Source organism: Equus quagga, chromosome 11, assembly GCF_021613505.1.
Source record: "Equus quagga isolate Etosha38 chromosome 11, UCLA_HA_Equagga_1.0, whole genome shotgun sequence".
In the NCBI taxonomy this organism is placed as follows: Eukaryota; Metazoa; Chordata; class Mammalia; order Perissodactyla; family Equidae; genus Equus; species Equus quagga.
The window spans coordinates 30928300-30955637 of record NC_060277.1 but is presented as its reverse complement, the minus strand read 5'-3'; the positions used below and the strand labels follow the sequence as shown (position 1 = coordinate 30955637).

The following is a 27338-nucleotide window of genomic DNA, read 5'->3' as shown; positions in this document are numbered from 1 at the left end:
TAACAAAACAAAAAAAATACCAGAGATTGGGCAGTTTATAGACAACAGAAATTTTATTCTCACAGCTCTGGAAGCTGGACGTCCAAGACTAAAGTGCCAGCATTTTCAGTCTCTGATGAGGATCTGCCTCCTCACTGTGTCTTCACATGGTGGAAATGTCAAGGGATCTCTCTGGAGTCCCTTTTGTAAGAACACTGATCTCATTCATGAAGGCTCAACTCTTAGAACCTAAACACCTCCCAAAGGCCCAACCTCCACATACCGTCATATTGGGGATTAGGTTTCAATACATGAATTTGGGGGGGACACAAACATTCAGACTGTGATGGGGGAGGGGAAAAGATCTCTCTCTCTCTCTATCTGTTTAGGTATAGAGAGAGATATTAAGAGAGATTTGAAAATTCTGCCTGCTGCATTGAAGATGGAGGAAGGGGCCACAAGCCAAGAAACGCAGGGGACCTTTAGAAGTTAGTTTGGAAGGCAAGGAAACAAATTCTTTCCCAGAGGCCACAGAAAGAATGCACCTTTGCAGACATCTCACTTTTAGGGCTTCTGAACTCCAGAACTATGAGATCATAAATTTCTGTTGTCTTAAGTCACTAAGTTGTGTTAATTTGTTACAGCAGTAACAGGAAACTAATACTGTGTGAGAAGAAGAAAGAACAGATTAACATGTTTTAATTACATCCATGTTCTTTTTGAAAGAAAGGGAAAAATACTTATAGTTACTAACTGGCCTATCACAGAAATAAAAAATAACACCATATTTTTTGAGCCTTAACTTCTGCAAATTTGTCAATGACTGGATCAAAACTAATTTTTGTGTGTTCAGGTTTAATAAATAGTATAGTCATATTTATCAATTTGTCATCACTCATAATTCTGTTAATTTTAATTTGAAAAATTTCCTTCAAATGAACTAACGTATATACAATAGTTAGAAAGTTGGGCACTGATTCATGAAAACCCCATTTCATAATCAAGTCCAGATGCTGCAATATGATGCATGTTTTTGTTTCTTTGGAACCATTTCCAGCAACTTTCACATGTCTAGGAAGTCCAAAAATTTTCTACCATAATGACTTCATCAAAATATTCAACATTGAGTTCTATCACATTTCATAAAGTCCTCCGAAATTCCTTGTAGTTCAAAATAGTTTGAATTGGCTTTGCGAGAATTCCAGGCACTAGCTCCTATAATACTATGTATTCCTGCATTTATACAGTATACTAAAATAATGATTCCACAGTCATTGTGGAAGTGAAAAAAAAAACCGAACCTTGAGTTCTTACTCCCAAAATATGCAAGTGTAGCTGAGCCCACATGGTTTGGGTTTGAAATGTACAATGAGAATTCTCTAAATTAATTTCCAAGTAGAATGCAATGTTTATTCAAGAATAAGAAATAAACATATGCTAATTCAAAGCTCAATAAGAGTTGGGTTGTTAAAACTCAACAGTGATTGTTTAGAACTTAGTTGGACAAAAGATGTTTTCAGGGAAGAATATTATATTTTTGACGTGTTTTGACTTGCCAGTGCACGGGGACGGTTGATGCTTTTGTTGTTTTTAAATTTTCCACAATAAATGACCCCCTTTATTGCCTGCACCAGGCAAAGACCTCCCAAAGCCTTGCTGTTGGTATGCCAAGGTATGTGTTAATTCATAAGTTTTATAATTAATTTTAATATATTTTAAATGTATAAAAATGGAGTTTTCTTAATTATAGCTTGAGGAGCATATCTTTTCAAAATGTGTTAAATTATACTTATATTCACAGTACGGCTTGGGTTTATTGCCATAGTTTTGTGTTGATGGAGCGCTCAAACCAGGGCAGTCTGCATAGTTAGATCAGCTCTGGTTCTTCCCTTGGTAAGAATTACATAACGAGCCCAACAACTTCGTGAGTTCATATGCCATTTATTTGTGATGAGCAACTTTGCTAACTTTTCACATGTACTGGTGCTCATTTTATGAAGTTACATAAGGCAATTTATACTTTAGAAAAGAGGCTGATAATGTGCTCTTAGAAAGTATCATCATGTAGTATTTTGCATTCTTATATTCTAGATTTAGCCTTGTCCCTTGTTGTGAACTTGGATGAATCACTTGAAATTTATGGCCTCTAGATTTCTATTTTTTTTGATTATTCATATGAGAGGGTTATACTAGGAAAATCTAGGCTCTATTTAAATGCTAAACTTATAATAATTTTTCAGATAATATGCTTGACAGATTCCCAGAGTTTGGTCTAAATTGGGCTAGAGACTATGTGGACAAATATGGTTAGCTGATGTCAAAGAAATTTAAAAATCAGACACATTCTTAAACACTTCTGAAGGGTGTAAGCAGTGATTTGTTAGGCTCTCGTTACCTTGTAGTTTCATCTGGAAAGAGCTGGAGCAAATAAATGTATTTTTCCATGTTGTTTCTGAGAGGAATGAGATTCCTGTATATTTTTCCCATCCTCTGCTGGTTTGCATTATCTGGAGAAGGGCAGAGATTTTTGTCTCTTCGTTGTTGTTGAAAGTCCACTCAACAAAAGTGCCCGGGCTCTGTGGACCCTCAATTGTTATTTCTAGAACAAGTGAATTCTACATCTGGATAGTGCAGCAATGTTTATAAACGAAGAAAACAAATAACTTTTAGAGCTAATGATAAGCCTGCCATCTTACATTATGAAATGTGATGACCTCATTAAATAAACAAATAATCCAGGATAGTGAGGATTGAGTAAGATTTGGGGAGGATGTGTGAGGACTTTGGAGTATAGCATGGATATTTTTTATTAATGACAATTAGATAAAAGTACTCTGATTTCAAAATTTCTAAAATAAATAATTTTGACTTATGCTTAATATGAAATCTTAAACTTGAGTTTTTTGTTGGTTTGCTTATTTGTTTTGTAAATACAATGTACCAGTATGCCAGGAATGTCTCTATCATACTGTCTTATTTTGAGGAACTGCTTGCTAAAAGTAAGTCAAAATAGTATATTATACAAATTTGAAAAACCTACTGGGATGTTTCAGATGTGAAAACTGTTAAAAAAAAAAGAAAGATACTATAGTCAAATCAGTTCTAAGGGAGCTCTCTGTTAGAGTTTATTGAAACCATACCAAGAGCAATTTTTGATCCCTTCCTACCCCTGACACTGTTTACTGAAAGGTATTGACTTATTAAGGAAAATGTAAAATAATTCAAGATATTAATAGACATAAACTATATTTTTAATGTAACTTTTTAAATTGAGGGAAATACTGAGTATAGCACTTGGAATCTCTAGTTCCTCTCATTTAAAGCTTATCTAACACATAAGATGAGAGAATAAAACAAATGAAACTATAAGCCTTAGGATGAAGATTTTTTTCCTTTTATCTTTTCAACTCGTGGCTGCTTAGATCAACTCTTGCCCTTCTGAAGAAAGCTGAGCTATTGCAAAAATATTCATTGATATTGGTAAGGTTACTGTCATGAGAAACTTGTAGAAATCAAGTTGGATTATATTTCTAAGTGGAATCATTTCTCTGTAGTGTGTAGATTAGTGTGGTATATTAGTGTAATAGATTAGTATTTTCAATAAAATGAATTTTTTAAAATTAGGCTGTACCACGTGATAAATTTCTAATTTTTATAAGGACTTCCTTGAAATTTTAATGTAAAAGTATCAGTACATATTAATTAAAATTCAAAAGACCTGAATAATTCTTTGACATAGCAAAATTATAGATCAGGAAGAATATCTTAGAACATTTTTCTTTATTTTCACTGTCAAATAATATTGAATTTAAATTTATTAAAATGTCTCATCATTACTAACAAAATTATTTAACCCATTTAATGTATATTTTGTTTTTAGCCTAATTTTAAATTAGACAAATTTGAACACAATACTTTAGGTTTAAAGGAATGAATATTCTAATCACTCACCTGCAGGTGTTCCAATATACTTTTTGTTTCTCTTGTTCAGATAACTTTTCTTGTCTGACATGATAATATTAAATTCTTAACTCAAGTGATGTATATTTTATTCATTTGTAACATGGGATAAAATTAAAATGATTTTGAGACTGTGTACATTATGAGGAGTCAATTCTGTTATAAAACTTCACCAAAGAAGTATAATCTAGAAAGAGGTATTTCACACTTCACTCCCTCAAATACTTTACTTCTGAGGAAGACGTTTCAGGCAATAATTTATGATCTGCTATGTCATACCTCTGCTAGAAATATGGCTTCATGAATTATTTATATTTATTTAGTCATTAATAAGCATGATGACAAGCAACTCTAGTACTTGAGTGAGATTCTGACTTCCCATAAACTTTCAACGAATGTCATAATCTGCATTTCTCAACTAGTTAATTAGCATTTGCCTTTTAATATTCAAGCATATTGAAGAGTATTTGCAATACATTATGTTTACTTAGTTTTAAAATTTTGTTTAATCATAAGACAAAAAAAATAATGCATTTAGGTGTGAAAAAATGTTATTTGAGGTCTTGCTCTTTTCCCAGCAAGAGTTAATGAGATAAATATATTCAAAGCAGAGCAGTATGGGCTCAGGTTCTGGAAATTTAGAGCAGTGTCAGAAATTCCCTAGGATTTTGAGTTTATATCTGCAGGAGCCATAACCCGTAATGAAGATTTTATCTTTACTATTATTGTAAACGTGATCAAAGAGAAGAACTCCCTTTTCCTTGCTTTTATTGTTGCTCTGATTTCCAGATATCGTAGAGGCATACGTGGTTAAGCACAGGAGGTTAAAACAGAAAATGTCTCTTTTGGAGTGGAAAATCAGAAATATTTTTAAAAGTATACATATTTCCTTTTTTTCCCCAAAAAAGTCCATGCATCCTCTTAGCCTGCTAGGCCTCCTCCCGTGTGATTCATCTAGGGGCCTCTCCACCACCACTCATCACTCCGAGTGTGTGATTACTGCCCAAAGTGTGCTGTGAAATCGCTGAATGACTCAGATAGAAGCTATTTAATTAGGGAAGCTCTGTTTACACAAAAATACCTTAGTGGAGCAATCAACAATGATGTGAAGGTAAATGCTAAATAAGCATAAGCTGGTTTAATTAAGCTTGGGGTGACATTAATTCCCTTTCATAGTTTTCCTGAGTGTGGCAATGTTATTTTAATATGGTCTTTACTGTACGGTAGATCTTTGAGATTGTACGTGTTCTTACTTATAAGTTAACTGAACTTTCATTAAAAAAATTAAAAAAAAACACACAACGCTGTATGGGGTAAAGCAAAAAAGCAAATTACAGCAGTTTTCATTACGAAATATTAAAATGTGTGATCAGTTGCAGTCCTGCCTCTTATTTCACCATAGGTGATACTGTGTTTATCGGAACAGGGAGCATTTCTACTTAATGCCATTTTGAGCTGCGTGGCCTCCCTTCTGACCACCCATACTAAAAGCCTTCTTGATTTCTTTCTTTCAAATATTGAGTGCATATTGCACTTTGAGGACCAGGCAGACTCAGCAGTCCATGAGCTGATAGGAAAGCAGCAGTCTAGAAACGATCCATTCGGACCAGTTGGTGTTATTTTGTTTTGCTGTGTTCAATTAGGTAGAAACTGAAGGGTCTCATTAAAACTACTTCTATTTTTAACAATGAGCTAGTGGCAATGCTTCATTCATTTATTAGTTCCTCACAACTTTAATAACATAAGTGAAATATATGTCAGCTGAGAAGGGGATGGAGAGAATCGTGCTCATGTCTGTGCACATTGTCAATGATGCTAATATTTTGTATAATCTTATGTGTTTCTGTTTTACATGTGGGGTTAAATCAATAGTAAGTTTCAAATAGTCAGTGAATATTTCTGTGAACAAAATCCAAATTAAATTGGTCATATCATAGTCATAGAACTACTGAAATATTTGTAATACATGAAGAATGTAAAAGGAAATGTAAATATAAATGTAAAGTGAATATATTTATAATGTCTTTTAATATTAAGGTTAAATTTAAAGACAGTTTTGTCACACACAAAATATGGTATATATTTTATTTCTATCATATTTACTCATATAATTATAAATATTAGGATGCGTTCTTAGGTCATAAGTGGATTTTAATGTTAACTTTATAAACTAATGTTTTATAACATATTTTATGTTACTAGATACAAAATAGCAGTAGTCCTATAAATAATTCTCAAGTGACTTTTATCTCATAATGCCCTTGCACATAATCGGCCTAAAGTAAAAAATGTTACAATAGGTCATTGACTCCTAATGATAAAAGTGTGCCACGTTGACACGTTAAGAGTGTGAAATTTCTTTCTTTCGCTTCTATTTTCTAAAAAATGCTTGAGATTTCACTCCTTCTTTATTTCTCATTATTTGATGAAGTGAAAACATAGAATTGGTACTAGGGGAGGCCTATTGTTTGTTTCAGGCAGATGCCAGTGTTTATAAAAACAGAAATCAGTATGAGAAGCATGTTTTTTCCCTGTTTTGCTCACCATCCATTTCTAGAATTCCCAATTCATCATATAATAAGTACTGTAATATTCATCATTATAGATGCATAAAATTGCCGGCCTTCAGTTCTTCATCTCTACTGAAATGAATGAATACATTTGTCTTCATTAGTTGAACATAATGCTCCAAAATTGATGCAAATTATTCATCTTTCTGCAGGTCAAATCTTCCATTAAAATGCATTCTATTTTTTCAGTGCATAAGCAGCATAATTTTAATGTTGGTGAAGTGATTTTGCAAGACTAAATCGAAATCTAATAATTTTCAGAGCCTGAATTAAACAAAAAAAAAAGTCAAATTACAACTGGAAAAGCTGTACATTCCTGGCATATTTGTTAAAGTCTAGATTTCATGTCACTGAAAACAGATGAGAGTCTCAGTAAGCTATGTCAGCTCCACAGACATCATCAACAACCTGCATGCTGGAATCTAGGAAGCTTTCAGAGGGAATTTGATGAATTGTGAGCACCAGTATGAGCAGCCTTCATTAATATTGTAAATGTTGACCAAGTGGTACCCAAATAATGCATAAATGGATAATTCTTGTGAAAACAGAGTTAGTTCTGATAGATTTCACATGCAAACATTACATAATTTAGCTCCTTTAGTTAGTGTCTTGTGCCCATTAGTCCAAGGCCATGGGTTCAAATTCTATAATAGATTAGTTAGCCAGATTGACCATGCCAGACTGTCATACTTTGGTTAGCAGAACTAAGTAAGATCAATGAATCACTCTTATAAGAAAAAGATTAGTCAGACCATAGAGGTAAAATGTGTAAGTACTAAATTCCAAAGATAAAACCCTTGCATTTCCTGACGCTCATGTAAAGGGTGTTTTCTTAGAATGCTGTACAGAATATGTGGCCTTTATGCAAATCCTAGTGTCACCTGAGCTTCCCAGGTGTCCCAGGTGAATTTCTTGAGCCTCCCTGATACTCAGCATCCTCCTCTGTAAATGGGTAGAATCATGTCTACATAATTGGATTGTGATAAGGAATAAACATATTGTATTTATAGTGTTTGGATCAGAACATAGGCACCCTAAAGAATTCCAAAAGGCAGTTTTGAAGAAATGTTTTATAATAATTGAACGGATGTATTTGTGGCTTTTACTTATATCTTACCCCTTTTGCTCTCTCTTTATATATTCAGAAATATTGACTATATTGTAGATAAGGTGGATTGTTAATATGACCTATTCCTAACCGAATAAAAATCTTTTCCTATGGAAACTAACTAGGGTCTTACCCTCAGCCAATCAGTATATTGTAGTTAAGTAGCCATCATTTTGGAGAAGAAAATGATTGATATCTACTTTATAAAGATGAGAAATTTCCTATTGTAGGGCATTATATCGATAAGTAAAATGAAGTTTTTCTTTCTCCAAACATTTCCTGAGTGTTTAACAAACAGAGTCCAAGATGTATTCAGAAAAGATTATCTCTAAAAATATGTATGCTGCTTTTGCATTTGGTCAATTTATAAGAAATTTTATCACTCTTCAACCTGCTTGGCTCTGTAAAATAATGAACATAATATACAGATATACATCATCGCCTTTCTTACAGAGACAAATGTGGAAAAACGAATGTAACTGTCAAAAGCCAAACCCTACACCCTGAATAAAATGAAGCAGAAAGATGAGTTTATTGCAAGAGTCTTGGCCTGCAAGCCAGGAAACTCAAGGCTACGGGAGCAATGAGTTCTAAGTTGCTCACAGACTAAGGGGTTTTTAGGGATAAATACATACAGAAGTCGTCTGGCTTTTTCCGCTGATTGCTTGCCTCGTGGTCTCTTTCTTAGTTGCGTCAGTGTAGCTGAGTCAGGGGAAAAACGATGTCCAGCAATGGTGTAAACAGACTTGGTGTTTGGGAATTGCTGGTGTCTTCTGCTGATTTTTGAGCTGTAAATTCCTGTAAGGTTAGGTTAATTTTCTTTTATGCACCTGCATTGACCTTCTCTATTTTGTCCCTGATGTAGGTGACTCCATTTTAGTTTGGTTCTACGTGACACGAAATAGGGGAAATACAATGTAAATAAGTGGTCTGTTATATAATGCAGAGACTCAGAGTGGTAGAGTTCAGTGAGGACCAAAGCAGTCAGGCTAAACTGAAAAGGGGACTTGAACTGTCCCTTTAAGGAGGGGTACTTTATTCTCTTGAAAAAATTATCCTCTTTCCCAATTTTGGGGTTCTTGATGATTTACTAGGATGATTATTTTATTTAAAATGGTTCAACTTTTATAATTAAAATGTGATACTGGATTTGGAACCAAAGACGTCATAGTAAGGAAAGTATTCCTGACATTTTCTTTCTTACCACTATTCAAATGATGACTATGCAGATGAAAAACTGCAAGGAAGGCAGGGTTTCTAGGATAACACTATTTCTATTTTCATACTTAGTGTCAGTTTCATGATTTAATACCAGAGAAGAAATGTGACTGCAAATCTACTTCACCAGCCACTTTTAACTAATATATATGAAACATGTCAGAATCAGTTAGTTTATTTTTTCATTATGTACCGATAACATTTGCATTCTTATTCTTTTTCACATGTTAGAGAATAATCAGAATATGAATAAAAGGCAAGTGGCTAAGACACATACCCTATCATTTGATTTTTTTTTTTTTTTTTTTGGTGAGGAAGATTGTCACTGAGCTAACATCTGTGCCAGTCTTCCTCTGTTTTGTATATGGGATGCTACCACAGCATGGCTTGATGAGCAGTGTGTAGGTCCGTGCCCAGGATCTGAACCTGTGAACCCCAGGCCGCCCAAGTGGAGCATGTGAATTTAACCACTTGGCCACAGGGCTAGCCCCTGTAATTTGAATTTTTTTATTTATATATTTGGTGTGCCTCCTATAAGCATCTCCCTTTGTGATCTTAGATACTTGAATACACTCCTGAGGATTCTGTAAATATTCCTTCAAGTAGAATGCATTTACATTACTTTCTACAGAGGTCATAAAGACATTGCATTCTGAAGTCTATGACAGAGGAAACAACAGTCTCCGTCCAATTTAAGCCATTTATTGATTTTGAATATAGGGACTTAACTTTACAATTTACTATATCAACAATGTCCTTGGTGGCACATCCACTTGATATCTACTTATATTTGCTCTCTAAATCTGTATAGTCTCTACCTCATGGTTTTTTACCTTTCTTCTCTCATTTCTACATTAACAGTGGCATTTATATTTGGTTCAATTCCACCATAACCCTGATATCTTATACCTAGTTCTATCCTCTATCTAGAAGAAATGAACAAAATGGGTGTGGGATGCTCTCATTATCATTTTCCTTTCCCATATATACCTTTCTAAACTAGGAATGAATATAGATAGAAAATAAAGGGGAAGTCGGCAAAAGGCAGCCAAAGAGAAAAAGAGTTGTTGTCCCTACCCTATTTTCAAAGTAATGCAACACTTTTTGTGTACCTACTCAGCAGACTAATGTAGTTCCATCTGTTACATGGTTTTATAATATTGTGTTCTTTCTTATAATGCTCATCATACCTGTAAAAAGTTATTCAATGTATGTATATTTTGTTGCATTGAAAATTTCACAAGGGCAGGGCTCGTATTATGTTACTCACCACTATATGTCTACCATCTAGCACCTATGCTAAGTAATATTTGTGTATGTAAAAATTAATGTAAAAAAACATGATTCAGACATGGTCCTTGCCCTCAGGACACTCATATCATCAACTAGTTGGGAAAGAGATACAGAAAAACATTAGTATGTGATGTATCAAATGCTATGCAATGTGCTATGGTGCCAAAGAGGAGAGATCCTGGATATCTCTGAGACAGCCAAGGATAAGTGTGCAAAGACAGAGAAAGATGAGCAGAAGAAGTTTATCTGGATGAGAGGAAGTTCATTCAGAAAACTGGAGGAAGGGAGAGAAGAGGGCACCCCAAGCGATGTGAAGACAATTAGTTTATATTGCTGGCATGTTGGGTTTAAGGAGAAGAGGATAAAATCAGAGCAAAAGCCTTTGATCAATTGAGGGAAGGGATTATATGACTTACTTAGAACTGAGATTTTATTCTATAGCTCTAGAGCACCACTGCAAAATTTTAAGCGAGGAAATAATGTTTATAGATTTCCAATGTGAAAAGATTACTAGGTATCATGGAAAATGGATTACTTTTATCTGTCATTTACCATTCTGTAATTAAAACATGATGGGTTGATAATTTGTTTTCACGATGAGATTACTCTTCTTTTATTTTTATGATTCTCGCTCATGAATTCTTTCTACTCCCATCAAATTGAGGGCTTTCCATAGGATACTTTCAAAGAAAATACAAGGAGTGATGACAGTAACTTCACAGCAGTTTAGCTGTTATTTAACAGGAAGCTTGAAATGGGCCCCTTGAAGTGATTAGCTGCTACATATATTAAATGTTTTATTTGAAATAAATGTGTTATAATTATTAGATATACATTAAAGATCTAGTGTAATATTTAAGTTCATAAGAAATGACTGAAGATAAAATTGCAAGCATGCATAACCAATTATTAAGTAATTAATATATTCCTTTATTTATGCATGTATTCATTCAACAAATATTGTGTCCTTACTGTGTGCCATGTGTTATACTAACAAAGCAGACACAATTCCTGTTCTTACGGAATTTACAGCCTTTTAGGGCAAATGAGCATTAAACAAACAATCACATAAATTATTTTTTAACTACAAACTGAGACAAGTTCTACAGAGGAAAAGAACAATGACGCTAAGGCATTGTACGATAGTACAAACAGCACTATTGACTCAAGAAAACATAAAACTGGAAATAGATCAATATGAAATTCAATCTTAAATGTAAAAATAAAATTTGTCTTAGTGAAGCTTAAAAACAAATATGGGTGAGAAAATGTCTTAAGAGATTAAAAAAACCCATCTTCTGCTGAGGAAGAGGCTCTAGAGAACGTGATGTGTTTCTGACTTTGTTCGAGAATTTTATCATGGAAAGAACGGTAAAAAGAGGTAAAGCTCTAAAAGAGCCCAAAATTTGTTGTGCATTTAAGGCACCTGACACTCATCTCAGCATGGGAAGCAGAGAGCCATTTCATAAGATTTAACATTGCCAGGAGTACTGCCATTTAAGAACGGAAGTTGGTGGTTCCAGTAGACACCCTCAGATCCTTCTTGCTAACCGGTCTTCTACTTATTAAGGCACTGACCAAGGGGAACCACAGATTGTTGATGTAAGCGCAAGGAAGGCATAAGAAGTTATTAGTGTATTTGTCACCCTAACTTATTTGAAGTGATCAATACTAGAAGTATGAAATAAGTCTGTTTATGGACTCTACTTTTTCTGTTGAATTCAATAAGTATCTGAGAAGATGTCCAATATCAGAAGTTCTATCTTGACATATTTTGGCTATTTCATAGTTGATATATTACAATTGATTCAATATTTCATTCAAAAAGCATTTATTGAATTCTTACTGTGTTATAGGCATTATGCTAGATGCTGGATGAAATAAGGATTATAGCTGATGGTTAAGTATAACTGACAGGTAGCCTGGTCTTAAGCCAACATTTAAAGGACTTCAAGATTTTGGACATATGTCTTAGAAACATTTATCAAACTAAACTCTTTCAGGGCCTGACCCAGTGGCACAGTGGTTACGTTTGCACATCCTGCTTTGGTGGCTCAGGGTTTGCCAGTTCAGATCCCAGGTGCGGATCGATGCGCCACTTGTCAAGCCATGCTTTGGTGGCATGCCACATATAAAGTAGAGGAAGATGAGCATGGATGTTAGCTCAGGGCCAGTCTTCCTCAGCAAAAAGAGAAGGATTGGCAGCAGATGTTAGCTCAAGGCTAATCTTCCTCAAAAAAAAAAAAAAAAAAAGAAGAAACCTAAACTCTTTCAAAGAAGAGGAACAATTAAGGCATTATTGAAGTTCTTCAACGCAAATCCCTGGAATGGTACATGATTAGTGATTATGGTATACAGTAGTTACCCCTCATCCATGATTTTGCTTTCCACAGTTTCAGTTACTGACAGTCAACTGTGGTCCAAAAATATTAAAAGGAAAATTCCAGAAATAACCAATTCATAAGTTTGGAATTGTGTGCCATTCTGAATAGTGTGATGAAATCTCTCCTAGTCCTGCCCAGGACATGAATCATCCATTCTGTATACACTACCGGCCCATTAGTCACTTAGTAAATGCCTCGGTTATCAGATCAACTATTGCAGTATCACTGTGCTGTGTTCAAGCAACCCCTATTTTACTTAATAATGGCCCCAAAGCCCAAGAGTAGTGATGCTGGTAATTCGGATATGCCAAAGAGAAGCTGTGAAGTGCTTTCTTTAAGTGAAAAGGTGAAAGTTATTGACTTAATAAGGAAAGAAAACAAATCATATGCTGAGGTTGCTAAGATCTATGGTAACTTTTATTACAGTATATGGTTAAAATTTTCCTATTTTATTGTTAGTTGTTAATCTCGTACTGTGCCTAATTTATAAATTTAACTTTATCATAGGTGTGTACGAATAGGAAGACACATAGTACATATACAGTTCGGTACTATCGGAGTTTAGGCATCTACTGGGGTTCTTGAAACATAGCCCCCATGGATAAACCACAACTACTGCAGTCACCTACCCACAAGATACGTAAATTCTTATATTTCAGAAAGTGTACGATATCTTGGAGTAAAGATAAGCTAGAAGAAACATAAAATTATGAGTAGTCTACTTCATACAAATGTTTTCCCAGACCCAAAGAGAGCAGCTCCCAGGAAGTTACCTAATTCTGTGTCATATGCAGCACATAATATCATCGTGATGATCTCAGTAACTAGGAAGTATAAAACAAAGGAAACTAAAGTCCTTTAGGAAGTGGACAGAGAGGATTTGCCGTGAAAAATGGCAATACTCAGCCAGGCCCCTTAGAATTTTAGCAAAATATTTAGAGGATTTAGGTGCTATTAGGAAGAGGAAAGGCCTTGTACCTTTTTTAAATTCTAAAAATTGGTTTAATCAGTTTCAGTATATAAATATATTTAAACAACTCTTATAACTTTTCTCCCCCAACAGTATCTTGTAAAGAGACTTGGAAGCCGGGTGTGGACACAGTGTCTAAGGCTAGCAGTAGGATGCAAATTCCCATGAGATGATGCTTCATGAAGCATCTGGAGCAATAGATGAATAAGAGCATACCAAAAAAAAGCAACTTGATGTGCTGTTGTGTAATAATGTGTAAATTCAGACAGGGACGAGGATATCTAGGCAAGGACAAGCAGAAAGCTCTAACAAGGAACAGCATTTTGACTCAGAGAACTGACATGATGACAGTAGTAATATAGTTATCTAGGGAAGTACTTTCCAAATTGAGGTTAAAATAAAATAATTGATGAGGACATTAGTAGATATAAGGGAAAGAATTCTTTCTCTAAAATTAAATTTAATGATTATAAACAAATTTTTTTAACTTATTTCTTTTTTTTCCTCTAATGGATAGATAGAAGGCTTTATTTTGCTAATGTATAATGTGAATTTACAAGAGATATATTTGCTATGTAATATTATTCGTTTATCTGACTATGGAGTTCTTTAAAAATGAAATATGGATGCATATTTCCAAAAAAGGTAAGTTATTGTGGGGAAATCCAACTTTGGAAATATTGGTGTAATGAGTTTTAGAGATATATATGGAAAGAAAGAGTGATTTTGTTTCTGATCTTTGCAATTAGTTAAAGCATACAGAAGCCTGATTTTAATGTAAAGAGACTTTTGGAAGGATGGATGGGAGACTGCCAGTATGTGGATAATGTGATTTTAGCATATTTCACTAAAGCATGTTAAGTATTAGATAACTTGCTGTGCAATCTTAAAGAAAAGCTATTTATCAATCAATAATCCTCCCCAAGAATGAAATGCAATGCTGACTGCATTTACTTTATCATTTCTATACTATCTAGATGTACTGAAATAAGATAAGGAAAATGTTGGTATACTCTTAAAATCGTGAGTTTGTAAAGAGGATGAAAAGGACAAATGCGCAAATCAATAAATTGTGTGTGGTAGACTTAGACATTAGAACCAAGTACGTATGAGAACATGTGGGTTCCATTCTGTAAGTAAGAAACTTAGGATAGGAAGGAAAGGTGGGAGGGAAGACGGGGTAGGTTGAGGGGAGGTAAGAGAGGAGGGGAGGGAAAAGGAAGGGAAGGAAAGAAAAAGAAGGAAAGGAAACAGAGAGGGCAGGAAGGACAAAAAGAGAAAGTATAAGAAAGAGAGAAAGAAAGGCAAAGGAATGGAAGAGTAGTGTGTAAAGAAAGAAGGAAGGAAGGAAGGAAGGAAATCAACTCAATTCAGTAAACCCAGAAAGTTAGCTCTGAAATAGTTGATGAGATTTGTATTAATTCTTTATAATAGTCACAGTTTATTTTTCTAAGGAGCTTTTAATCTATCTGTTGGGAGAGATTCTAATGAAATTATAATTTTATGTAAAATTCTTTGATCAAAGTTTAACATTTAGGGGGATTCAGGGATAGTAATTCTATTATTGAAGAAATTCTGAATACGTGCATTTGTAGTTTTTATTTATGCCCATATATATACTATCACTGTATGTCACTTGGAACTACCGCTGTGCTTCCTTTGAGTACTCATTTTGAGCCCTAGGTCTGATGCATCTGACCTATCGAGGGGCTTCATTATGTAGTAAACGGATATTTTGTTTCTTTTTCTTTCTTTCTTCCTCTCTCTCTTCTTCTTTCTTTCTTTCTTTCTTTCTTTCTTTCTCTCTCTCTCTCTTTCTTTCTTTTTCTTTCTTTTCCTCTCTCTCTATCTCTCTCTCTTTCTTTCTTTCTTTTCTTTCTTTCACTTTCTCTCTTTCTTACTCCCTTCCTCCCTCCCTCCCCCTCTCCCTCTCTCCCTTCCTTCCTTCATTCATTCCTTCTGTAAGCTAGAAACTTCTTTATCTGGTAAAAGGGATTTTTTTTGACAGCCTGTAAAAACATACTAGATTTTTATTTTTTAAAAACAAAATAGAAACACATTTTTTAAAAACATAAAAAATAGTTTTTAAAAACCTAATAACTTTTTATAACATAGTAATTCTTTACTTTCAGCATAGAGTATATATTTAAATAACCAGAGAAAGTCTCATTGCTGGGAAGAATACAAAAGAACCAAAATCAGAGATTGCATAGTGGAAATCAAAGGGCTAAATTCAGTTTTAAGGGGTGTTTAGCTTCTCCTGCATGATATTTTTAAAAAATGACTTATTTGCCACCATTTTAATGTAGAGAATTTTGGACAAAATATTTCATGTGATCTCACAAAAAATTAAAATGTCTAGCATCCCTGTGTTCAAAGTCTCACAGAGTTTTAATAAAACTGGAACTGAAAGTTATCTTTCCACTTTCGGTGTTGCAATTTTCCAGATGTTTTTGTCTAACTTGCTTCTTCACTCATCTGTGGTTATCTGTCTGCCCCCTTAAGAACTTGAGGATTGCCTTTTAGGTGCAATAGTATATAGTATAATAGACGTAATTACAATTTCCTCACTAGTTTTCTAACCCAACTCAGAATCCTCTTGCAAACATACACATCTTCCTCAGAGGCAGCCTTACGGTATACAAGCCCAGCTCTTCTCAGTTAGCACTCAAGGCCTTCACATGTCTGTGCTGGCCAGCATATGGATTGAGGCTGGGTTGGGACTTGAGTGAAACTTAAGCTCTATCTATCTCACTAATGGCTGTTCACCTCATTAGAGCTTAGCATATGGCTGTTCATATCACAAGGAGGATGAGAGAACTTTTGTTCTTTGATCTCAATATGTCCTTGAGATTTTTCAACCAGGTGAAATTTCAGCCCACATTTGACTTCAACTAGTATCTATATAGAAATGCTTCCCAAGAAACATCAAATGATGTACCAAAGAAGTAATAATTCCTTGTTGAATTATTGTTTCTTTAAAAAATAATTACTTATCAATGACACAAGGACAGGTAAAAGAAGGCAATGATTTATTATCATCGATTATATTCCCTATAGTATTTCATCTTGTTAAGAACCTCAAAATGAGGTATATTAACTTCATAGCTTTGATTCAAACCAAATAACATTTACACATTACTATATTTACAGTAGAAAACAAGTATGGGGAGGTTTCCTAGCAATGGGAAGTTGTGCTGGAATACAATAAGTGCTGAAAATAGGAAGTTCAGACAGCAAGAAATCAAGATGTGTCCATCATTTGTTGAAAAATGTGCTGCTTTTGTTTGTCTGTGCCTTATTTTGAGAATGTAGTGGAGAATATTGTGTTTGAAGATACTAGAACAAACATTCTAATGCAGTTCCATGGGTTTGGTGAGTTGGCAATAAAATAATTTTTTACTATTGCTCAAGATGAGAAATGAGCCGGCTCAAAATAGATTTAACTGGCTCAAGTATTTTCCATATTTGAAAGTCTACTTTTCAAGTCACTATCCCTTCAAATTTTGCTTTTAATGGTATTTCCAGAATATAGGCCACACTTTTATATTAGCCACATGTGGCCATTTTCACAAGTACTGTCAGCACAAAATTTGTTTCAGAAGCTATGTTTCTAATTAACAAACGTATTTGATAAACGACAATTCTCCTTAAAATGGAATTTTTTCTTTTCCTCAATCAAATGTTTGTTTTGACAGGAATATACATGGTTAGTCAGAATGGTAGTTTAGAGTAAAGGTGTCATTGAAGCTAGTACTAGGTTAGGTGTAGGGATTTAATGAAAACTGGTTAGCCAAATAAGATGGCCTTAATTTACAGTTTTTAAACACATCAGAGACACCAGAAGCACCAGGTTGTCACTCTTACATTATGTTAAGAATGCCTCAAATTAGACAGTATGCTCCTTAATATGAAACATTTGTTGAGAGCCTATTATGTAAGAAAACACTGAGAATTAAGATAGATAATAGATGATAGATAGGTAGATAGATAGATAGTAGATATCCTTTATTCCTTTATAATAGACTTGGGAAAATAGGTCACATCTTGAAGGGGAAATAGTAATAATACTAGGTGAACTAGGCTGAGTGTCCAGTCATTGATCAAGGCAGAAATTCACATGGGCCTGGCTGATCTATTGAGACTTGAGGTGGCGGAGGGGCATAATTTAAAATGAACATGTTCATCAGAGTAGTCTTTGGAAGAGACCACAGGAAAGAAATTGAGAAGCAGAAATTCCCCTACAATATTTAGGAATTACTGCACAGTGAAAATAAAATATTTGAGTTCTTACTATAGGAATGGACAACGCCCCTTTTTAGGAAAGCTATGAAAAATGTTGCATAGAGGCCATATACTTCAACATTTCTTCTGAGTAGATTAAGGATTATGTTAAAGAAACAGCTCTCTAGCTGGATTTGGTGGATCTTCATTCCTCTGACTTTTTCAACAGGATTGCTAAAAGAGTAATACTGGATTAGTTCTGTTATATTAATCAAGTAAAAACAAGATATAAAGTAGTGTCCCTTAGGAGCCAGAAACGTTTTCTGATCAGGTTATTAATTACTCTTAGCAAAATTAAAGCTTTAGGTATATTAAAGTCAAAACAAAATCACAGCAACGTTGAATACAAGCTGAAATTAATATTTTTCTGTGAGCAGAAAAACACTTATGGAAGAATTTGTGCAGAAAAATGGAATGTGCAGTGTAGTGTTTTAGGAAAGAAGATTAAACTTTAGAAACAGGCTATTTCTGGTTGGGAGAAAGCAATAGGACCAATCCCCTGGGACACATGTTGACAGATGCATGTAGCTCAATATTCGATGCTTCTGGGCAACCAATTAGAAAAGTTATTACTTATCATATAATAGCTAATGCAGACGAATATTACTCCCATCAGCATAAATACGAAATTTCATTTGTATTGTTGTCTCCACTGAAAACATTTCCTCCCCAAGCATAAAATGATAAACAAACAACTAAAACATCTTACAGTGTGTCACCATGATGATTTTTGAATGATCCAAGTTTGTATAAACTTGTTACTTCTGTTATCATATTGAAAAACAAATATGAATGATTACCTATTATCTGCAAAGTTTTAGCTACCCCTAAATACAGCTTGTTAATCATGACCGCCTTAAATTATTGCACTTAATAGTAGGAAACACCATTTTTTCCACAACTTTCCTGAAAATAGAGGTTACTGTTTTTATCAATGATCTCTCTTCAGTATAAAATGATTCCTAGACATTAATGAAATATGTTTGCATTCTTTCCATTTCTTTTTGTAGGTTTCTTCTTACTGTTTTACTTATTTTGCATTACTCTAAGTTGAGTCTGCTTTTTAGAAAGAGATATTTTCTTCCTTACAAGCAAGATTCATTTTACTTTTCAAAATCAGAGGCCACCCACCTCATTTATCTTGTTAAATTTCCATTCTCTGTCATTTTCCAGTTGTTTTTCTCTACTGAAAATAAATATTGGCACACTTTGGAGCATTTGGAAAAAGCTCTGTCTTCTTTTTATCCTGTTATCCTTTAATTATGAAATTCTGGGTTCCTTGAAATAGTTAACATACCCTCTTTTTTCTTAGGTTCTCCATATAGAGACAAAATCACCATAGCAATTCTTCAGCTGCAAGAGGAAGGCAAGCTGCATATGATGAAGGAGAAGTGGTGGCGAGGCAATGGTTGTCCAGAGGAGGAGAGCAAAGAGGCCAGTGCCCTAGGGGTTCAAAATATTGGTGGCATCTTCATTGTTCTGGCAGCCGGCTTGGTGCTCTCAGTTTTTGTGGCAGTGGGAGAGTTTTTATACAAATCCAAAAAAAATGCTCAATTGGAAAAGGTAAATGTCACTTTTTTACAGTTGAAAACAATAGCTGTTATAATAAAACAAACTGGTTTTGATCTTGCCAACCAAGAGTAATGCTTAGAACTGTGACGGTTGTCTTCTGCCATTCATATGACAAAAGTTCACACAAAGAACTCATGACCACCTCTGTGATTTTTAATTTAAATATGAGATGTTTGCTTAAAGCTAACTTCAGGATAAGTGACTATTTCTTCTCTTATTGAACCCTAAAAAAAGAAAATTTTACTGTTTAAAGTTCATTGTAGTTAGTTTGATGGAGAAATATAGTTAATGAAGGAATCAGAAATCAGAAACTGTAATATGAAGAAAAAAGTACTTCTTTGCAGATGAAAAGTGTTTTAAAATACAATACTGAGCAACAGTTTCAAGTTAGAAAGTAAACAAAATTTTTGTTTGAAGATTTTTAGTTCAATAAATTTCTAACTGAAAAAAGTCTTAACTCACATTGTAGAAATTAAAATTGATTTTCTACATTAATGAATGTGTGAAAATGTTGTGGGTTTTTTTTGCCAATTAATGTTATTACTAATGAGTCCTTTATTGCTTTCCACCAGCGTCTTTAGAAGACTATATCTAACCTCAGCAATGTTGAGACTATTGCAATTTTTCTTAGGATTTTAATACATTTAGTCTTTGCACAGATGTCTTTATTCCATTCTTGAAAAGTTTGTGAACCTCATTCAGATGACGTATTTAGAGTGCTATAGTTTGCTCGGTTCTGTAAATATGGGGAAGAACATTCATAGGAAACTCTCTGTCAGGTGGCACATGACGCTCTTTGTGTGTAAATTGATAGCCCTGGACGGGACATATTCCTTTAACGCTTTTAAGTCTTCTGGCACTTTATTTAGGCTTTCTGTATGTAAACATCTCTTTTGTTTTTAATAAAAAAAAATCACTTCTTAGGGCTTAATTTTTACACTACATCAGAGTGAGATTATATTCTCTTTAATATTTGAAAGGTTTATGAACATTTATTTGTAAATATGAAGAGCAGAAATATATCTTAAAAATAATATCATACATGAACATAAGATGCATATGTTCTCCTAATAATCTTTGAATGACTTGCACCCTGAAAATGATTTTTGAAAAGCAAGAACATTTTCCTTTGTCTTTAACAATTTATGTTGCAATTACTTGTCATTTCTGAAATCAAAATTTTGGATATAGCATTTCTACATCTTTCATTGACTACAGTACTTAATGCTTTGAAAGAATGTTTTTATAAATGAGTATTTTGCTAGCTCATCCTGTCTATGAGTAAAATAGCCAATTTAAAAATTTGAAAAATTCAGAGAGTCACATGACTTGCTTTCTCACAATATTCAGGATGGCTATATCTGCTGACTTGGCTAAATCAAATATTTGATGCACCGATGTGACTGATGATTAGGTCTAAGTACACTTTTTATTTTGTGATCCTTTTTATAGTGTCAAAATGGGTTTTGAAATCAAATCCAAAGAGCTAATCAAAGATGAAAAATATTAACTCATCAATTTCCATTTTTACTATAATTTGTTGATAAATGTGATATTTGGTTAGTTAATGCTTAAAATGAGTCCAAAAATTATAGAAGCAATTTGGATTTTCTAGTAGGACCCTCAAGTCATCTATATGTAATGATTTTCTTTCAGTATAGCTCAATATTAAAATGAAACGAATTAATCTCTTGACAATAGATGGTATCCTATTGCTCTTGTCTCTTTGTATCCAGTTTGTATGATTTACCTAGACCACTTCTCTATGCACAATTATTTTATCAGCATTCTGTTTAAAAAAAAAAGTTGGGATTTAATTCTGTAAAATAACCCTCTTCATTGTTATTGTAAATAACTAATTTAGTTGAATTTTTCACATATCAACCAGCTCTCTTGAATTTCTATGGACCTGTATGAGCTTCTAAAAAATTAAGAAAAGGAAATTAATGTAACTTTTTTGACTGGTGAAACATTACATTGAAGAAACAATTATGTAATAGTACATGAGTATTAGTCACATTCCTAAGTGCTTTCACATGCTCTCTCCACATAGCTTCATAAGGAAATTCGAATTCCCTAGTTTAGCAGATGAGGCATTTCTGCAACCATCTCTGTCCACCATTGTAGTCTTGTCTTTTGCTTCTTCCCTATTTGCACCTTTACTCTAACCATCCCAAGTTACTTTCAATTTTCTAAGATTATCTGGCTTTTTCAAATTCCCTTCCATTGGACTTGAGCAAACCTTGTCCATTTTTCTATGTTGCAAACTCCCACTTTAGTCATTTTAGATTAGGCATGAAAGACTAGGCATCAACTTGACCAGACAGCTTTCCCTAATCAATAGATGTAATGGGTTTGGGTACAGGGCACAGCTGTTTCCACAAGGTGGTGATAGGCTTTCGTTTCCTATTCCAATGAAAAACATATGACCAAAATATCTCGCTTTTTTTACTTAGCAGATTTCAGGTACTATTATCATTCCAAAAACATTTCCTCCCCCCTTGAGAAAATTTGGAAGGTATTTTGCCCATGTCAAACTGCGTGCATCATTAAGGCTAGATACCCTTTCCCTGTGAAGACTATGCACATCTCCATTCTCCCTTAGCACACTATTTTATTCATATTTGCTGTTTTCTGTGTGGGGGTGCCTGTCTCCCTATTAGACTGTTAGTTCCCTTAGGAAAGGAAGCTAGTGTTTTGGTTTGAATCTCTAAGGTTTTTAACAGTACCTGTTGGTGTAAGATGGATCAATCGATCTATCATCTATCTATTTATTTATGTATCTATATCTTTCTTTCTATCTATTTAAATTAATAATAAAGTTGATTCTAGTAACCTGTCTAGAAAAGTCTATCATAAAGGAAAAAAAAAAGAACTGTGTTTCTATATAATTCAAAAGAACTATGTTTATAAAATAAATAATTATGAGTTTATTAGAAGGGATCAATTTTCTTTATTGTGGTAAATTAGGTTCTGGGGCTCAGTTCTTTATATTTCTTGAGAAAAAGATTTTATTTGGTTAGGCTATACAGTTTAACACCTTACTTAATTTATTAAAATTAGCCATAAAATATTCCTAGATTTTATCATAAGATATGCATGAGGACATACAGAAATTCACAGTTTATTTACACTTATAAGTGTGCCTTTAACCTAAATTTCTCATTTTAAAAATAAGGTAAACATTTGTGAAATTATTAATTTACTCAATAATTATATATTGAGAACCAGACAGGCAATGTATTATAGTTTGCACATTGAAGGTAAGCAAAGATTCACGATTCCAGCCCCAAAGTGCTTTACTATCTCTTTTCTCTTTCTCCATTTTCTTTCCTCTTTCTCTAGTCTAGTATTCCAGTATTTTTTAAAAGAACAAATAAAATTTTCAATCTTTATCTAAACAGGGTGGCAGATATAATCTACATGCAGTCTGATTGAATATGAACTTTATGGATAAAATTTATGAATAGCTAATATCTTGCCTTGTCAAGTCTTACCTCTAATAATAATGATGATGATACAATTAATAATAATTACTATTTAAAGGTGAAAATAAAATGTCTTTTATAGCACACATTTAGTAAAATATTAATGGAGCAAATAAGTCTTGATGATTATAACTTTTTTATATTTCCAAGTTTTTTGATAATTGAGCGGTATAAGAATGTATCGTTTTAGAATGAGGTCAGGTTAAAGCTGAAAACAGAAGATAATGCTGAAATATATAGACCTTAAAAAATGCAAAACCTGTAAATTGCATTCCTTTCAGATAACCACAAGATGGTGTCTTACAATTTTTATAATACATAATAGTTTTAATTTTTATGCAAATATTAATGTATCAAAGATAAATTGCTTTTCACTTATTCAAACATTAAAAATACATATGTATTTATTTTTCTGATTTTTCCAGAGTATAACTTGACCATTTGGAAGGATACTCAAAAAGTTTTTCTTTTCTGAATGTGTCTGAAAAAGTAACCTATCAACATGTGCATTTTATAATTGATTTCTTTATTGCCTTACCATTTCCCTGATTTAAAAAATGTCTACTTAAGCTTCCTTCAGTGAGCAATGCAAGAAACTCTTGTACCTCTGAGACAGTTATCAGTGCATTTCAGCGTACATGAATTTGTTTAAAGGTCTTGTTTTCCCCTTTCTAAGTCTTAATTATAACTGAAAAGGCTGCTTAATATGCAGAATTTTGTTTTCTCTGATAATATATTATCTTTATGATAATATGTTGGTTTTGTAAGCATAAATTATGTGTATTAATTTTAGTTTTTATAAAACTATTTTATGACATAGTTATGGTTTACTAATTTGTGTTTAAAATTACTTATTTCTTAAATATTTGAGTATGTCCTCTTTTAAAAGATATGCATAATTCTGCCTTCTTTTGATTTCCAGCAAGAATGGTAATATAACTTACACGGTTTGATCTTTTGTTTTTGTCTGATTTATATACAGAAATATTTTCTTTCCCATGTAATTGAAAATAGATTTGCCTGTACAAATTGTTTCTATTGAACATGAATCTTTGAGTTTCCTGACAGGAAAAAAACTTAATGACAAAAATCTTCCCTTATTGCTTACGTATAAAAAAAATGTTGCAAATATGTCTGAGGAATAAAAAAACATAAATTATTGCTCAGATATTGAAATTGTAAGCTATTGTCCTGTCCTGGACACATTTTTGTTCTAACTTTTCTCTAAGATGATTGAAGTACATTTTAAGAACTACTTGGTATCGTTGTCATTCAGGATATAGTCCATTTTAGTCAACCGAGTTATTTGTGTTATAGAACACTGGTATATCATATCCAAGATAATCTCTTAATAATGATATTTTTCCAGTCACTGGAAGTTCAAAAAAACTTTGGAGGGCACACAGAATGTTCTTCAGTCTGTAATTGGATAAGAAATGTGGAAGGAGACTGTAACTCATACCAGAAGGACAAATGAAGGAAACAATGCAATTTGGGAATAGTAAAGAGAAAATCGGTGGTTTAGCTTAAATTTGCAAGACCAGGGATCCTGGGCGAGAGATTATTCACAGGAAAACATTCGTCAAAGCTGGCTGAATCTGTATTTCATGGAGCCAGAGGAATGAAATGAGGTTGTTCACAGATCCTTTTACAGCAATTGCTTCAGAATGTTGAAGAATTAGGTCTAACAGGAACAATGCTTTTTAAAAGAAGCCATTTATTGGCTAAGATATAGGAATGCAAATACTGTTATAAATCATCAGTAAAGATTTTATTTCAATATTTCTATTTTCCAAGAAATCCCTATTTACAAATTACAGAACACCTGTGTTTTTTATTAATTTAATGTATGGAATTTTAACTGGATTTAGCTTTTCAGAAGTTAAAAGTTCTAAATAAATTTTCAGTATAATAAAATTTAGCTATAAGGCACGTCGCTATTCAGAAGTTAAAAGTTGCAAATAAACTTTGGACAAATAGTCCACTTTGTGTTGTTTTTATGTTACTGCTTTTCTGTGAGAGTAAAGTATCTCTCAATTTCCATTAATAGCCTAAATAAGGGCTAACAGGATGACTTTTTAAAATGTTTTTACTTATAAATATAAAATCATACTTCAAAATGAGATGCCAATCTTTATTTTACTCACTAATCTACTTCCAAAGCAGCAAATGGATTTTTAAGTCATGTGTTTATGATAACCCATGCTCTTTTTATGCTCATAAATGATGTTTTAAAATTAAGATTGTAGCTTGACAGATAATCATTTTACTATCTTATTTTTATAAATGACTTTAGAGTTTTTAAAGTGTAAATCTCATTTGAGTACAAAGTTACCCTGAGAACTGTGCAAATGTTATTATCTATGTTATGCAGATAAGGATAAGTGACTCAGAGGTCAAGTATGTTTCCCAAGGTCAAAGATGTTTAGTTTAATACTATTTATACTACATCATACTGCACAAAATGGAGGTAGAATATTTAACTATTTTTCTTGGTAGTTTTTCTCCCCGAAGTTGCTTTGATAAAATGTGTGGAGTAGAGTTTGTGTTAGAGAAACAGATTGTGAGCTTTGATCAACAGATTGATCGCTTTAAGCTCTGTCTAGTTATTTCACTTTTAGACATTAAGCACAAATTTTGAAGTAAAGAAGACGTGGGCTCATTTCCCAACTTTGTTCAACCTTGGATAAAATTACTTAACCTTTCTATATGCCTTTTCAAATAAATAAATTGGTTTGGAGACACCGTAAATGAAAGTGTTACAAAAATTAAGATAGTGAATATACACAGAGTTTTTTGCATGTGTCTGGCATATAATAAGCAGCTATTGTTATAATAATAATAATCATTATTATTCATAAAGCGGATGTATTTTAACTGATGGACCTTAAGAAAAGAGAGCTTTACTGGAAGTGAGCGTTAGTGATTTGGATGTTATATATTTTGTTGAAAAATTGTATCATTATGACTACTAGCAAGAATGTGATGATTAACATTGCTTTTTCTTAAAATACATTTCACAGCTGTATTGACTAAAGTAGGGTTGAAGCTTGTCAGACTTTATTTATTGATTTTTCCAGCTTAAATAGGGGAAATGTAAAAATGCATAATGATGTCCCATTTTTCTCTGTCTCATAGTATTTTCAAAATGCAATATAAAGATATTCTGTAACTATTTCCCTAAGAGTCAAGGTTTCTGAGAATGTTTTAATCTTTGCTTATGTTTAATATTGTAAAATAATCCAGGCTAAAGCACAGGATGCTTTGTCATTTTATTCACTGTGAAAAAGATGCATTTCTTTTTGCTCCATAATTTTTTTCTGTATGATTTATTATTTAGTATTCAAAAAATTAACATTTATTGAGAACAGAGACTAGTTAAAAGGCTCAACTGAAATTTCAATCACTGTTAATGAGGCAGGCTATATCATAAAGCATTCAGAGGATGGAAGTCAAAAGAAGAGTGCTCCTCTTTTAGCTCTGACACCAGTTATGTGCATAACCATAGATAGATAATTTGACTTCTTGAGTTTCTGTAGCTGTAAAATTACAGTGATTAAACAATAAGATGACTAAAGAATCTACACGTAAAGTCCCATTTGACTGCTGCACAGCTTATATAAATAATATATTTTTTTCAAAAAGAAAGCTACTCTAAAACTAAATTTCAAGGTCAGAGTTCCTATATATATTCTTGACATGAGTGTCTGAACTAGTCATTTTTCATCTCTCATTGCTTCACTGTTACATTTATAGAGCCTTAGGTCAAGTCATACTTCTGATGTATATAGTATTAACTATTTGATATTTTTAAAAGACTGTCAATTAAAAAATGTATAGATCAAAAGGAATGGGTCACATTAAATGACATTTGTTTTCCTCATTTAATACATCAATATTTATATAAAATATTGCATATTACATGCTACACCCTTTTTATTCCATTTTAGTTCTTTTTAGTTAATTTAGTTATTATCTGATGTGGGATAATTTTCTGTAAGGATCACAGTGACTGTTTGGATTTGTCTCTACCATATGTGACTTGCAATTCTTGGTCAAATGGCTCGAAGCATCAGAAATTAATTAGAAAAGTCTCTGAGAATGAACTAGGTATCCATAATCAGTTAACAGATAATTTAAATGACAAACACAAAAGAAAACAGTTTGGCTGATATATGCTAGTATATTTTATAACATTGAGATACAAAACCTTACAGATGCAGCTCAAAAATGTTTGGTAGGGCTTCAAGTAGGAACTGTATGCAGAAATGTTTGGAAATTATTCTGAATGAATATTAGAGTGCCGTTTAGTTAATTTTATACTATCAAAGAATGGGACAGCAAGACACATAAAATAGTTTCCTCCTTAAAAAATAAATACTAAACAAATGAAGACTTGGTAGTAACAGATGATATTTTATAATTATTTCTCCTTTGAGTGATAAATGACTACATATTCAACATGAAAGTGAAGAGCTTCAAAGTTTAAAAAATCAAACTGGTTATTTTTCA

The 27338-nt window shown here is 33.1% G+C and overlaps 1 protein-coding gene across 2 annotated transcripts in view; it reads left to right on the top strand.

Moving 5' to 3' along the window:
* GRIK2 (glutamate ionotropic receptor kainate type subunit 2) overlaps nucleotides 1-27338 on the top strand; it is a 610822-nt gene that overhangs the window by 577097 nt on the left and 6387 nt on the right. For both annotated transcript variants that reach the window (XM_046676126.1, XM_046676127.1), the window contains exon 15: nucleotides 19079-19329. In XM_046676126.1, the coding sequence (XP_046532082.1) occupies nucleotides 19079-19329 (251 nt within the window). The remainder of the gene's footprint in view (nucleotides 1-19078; nucleotides 19330-27338) is intronic.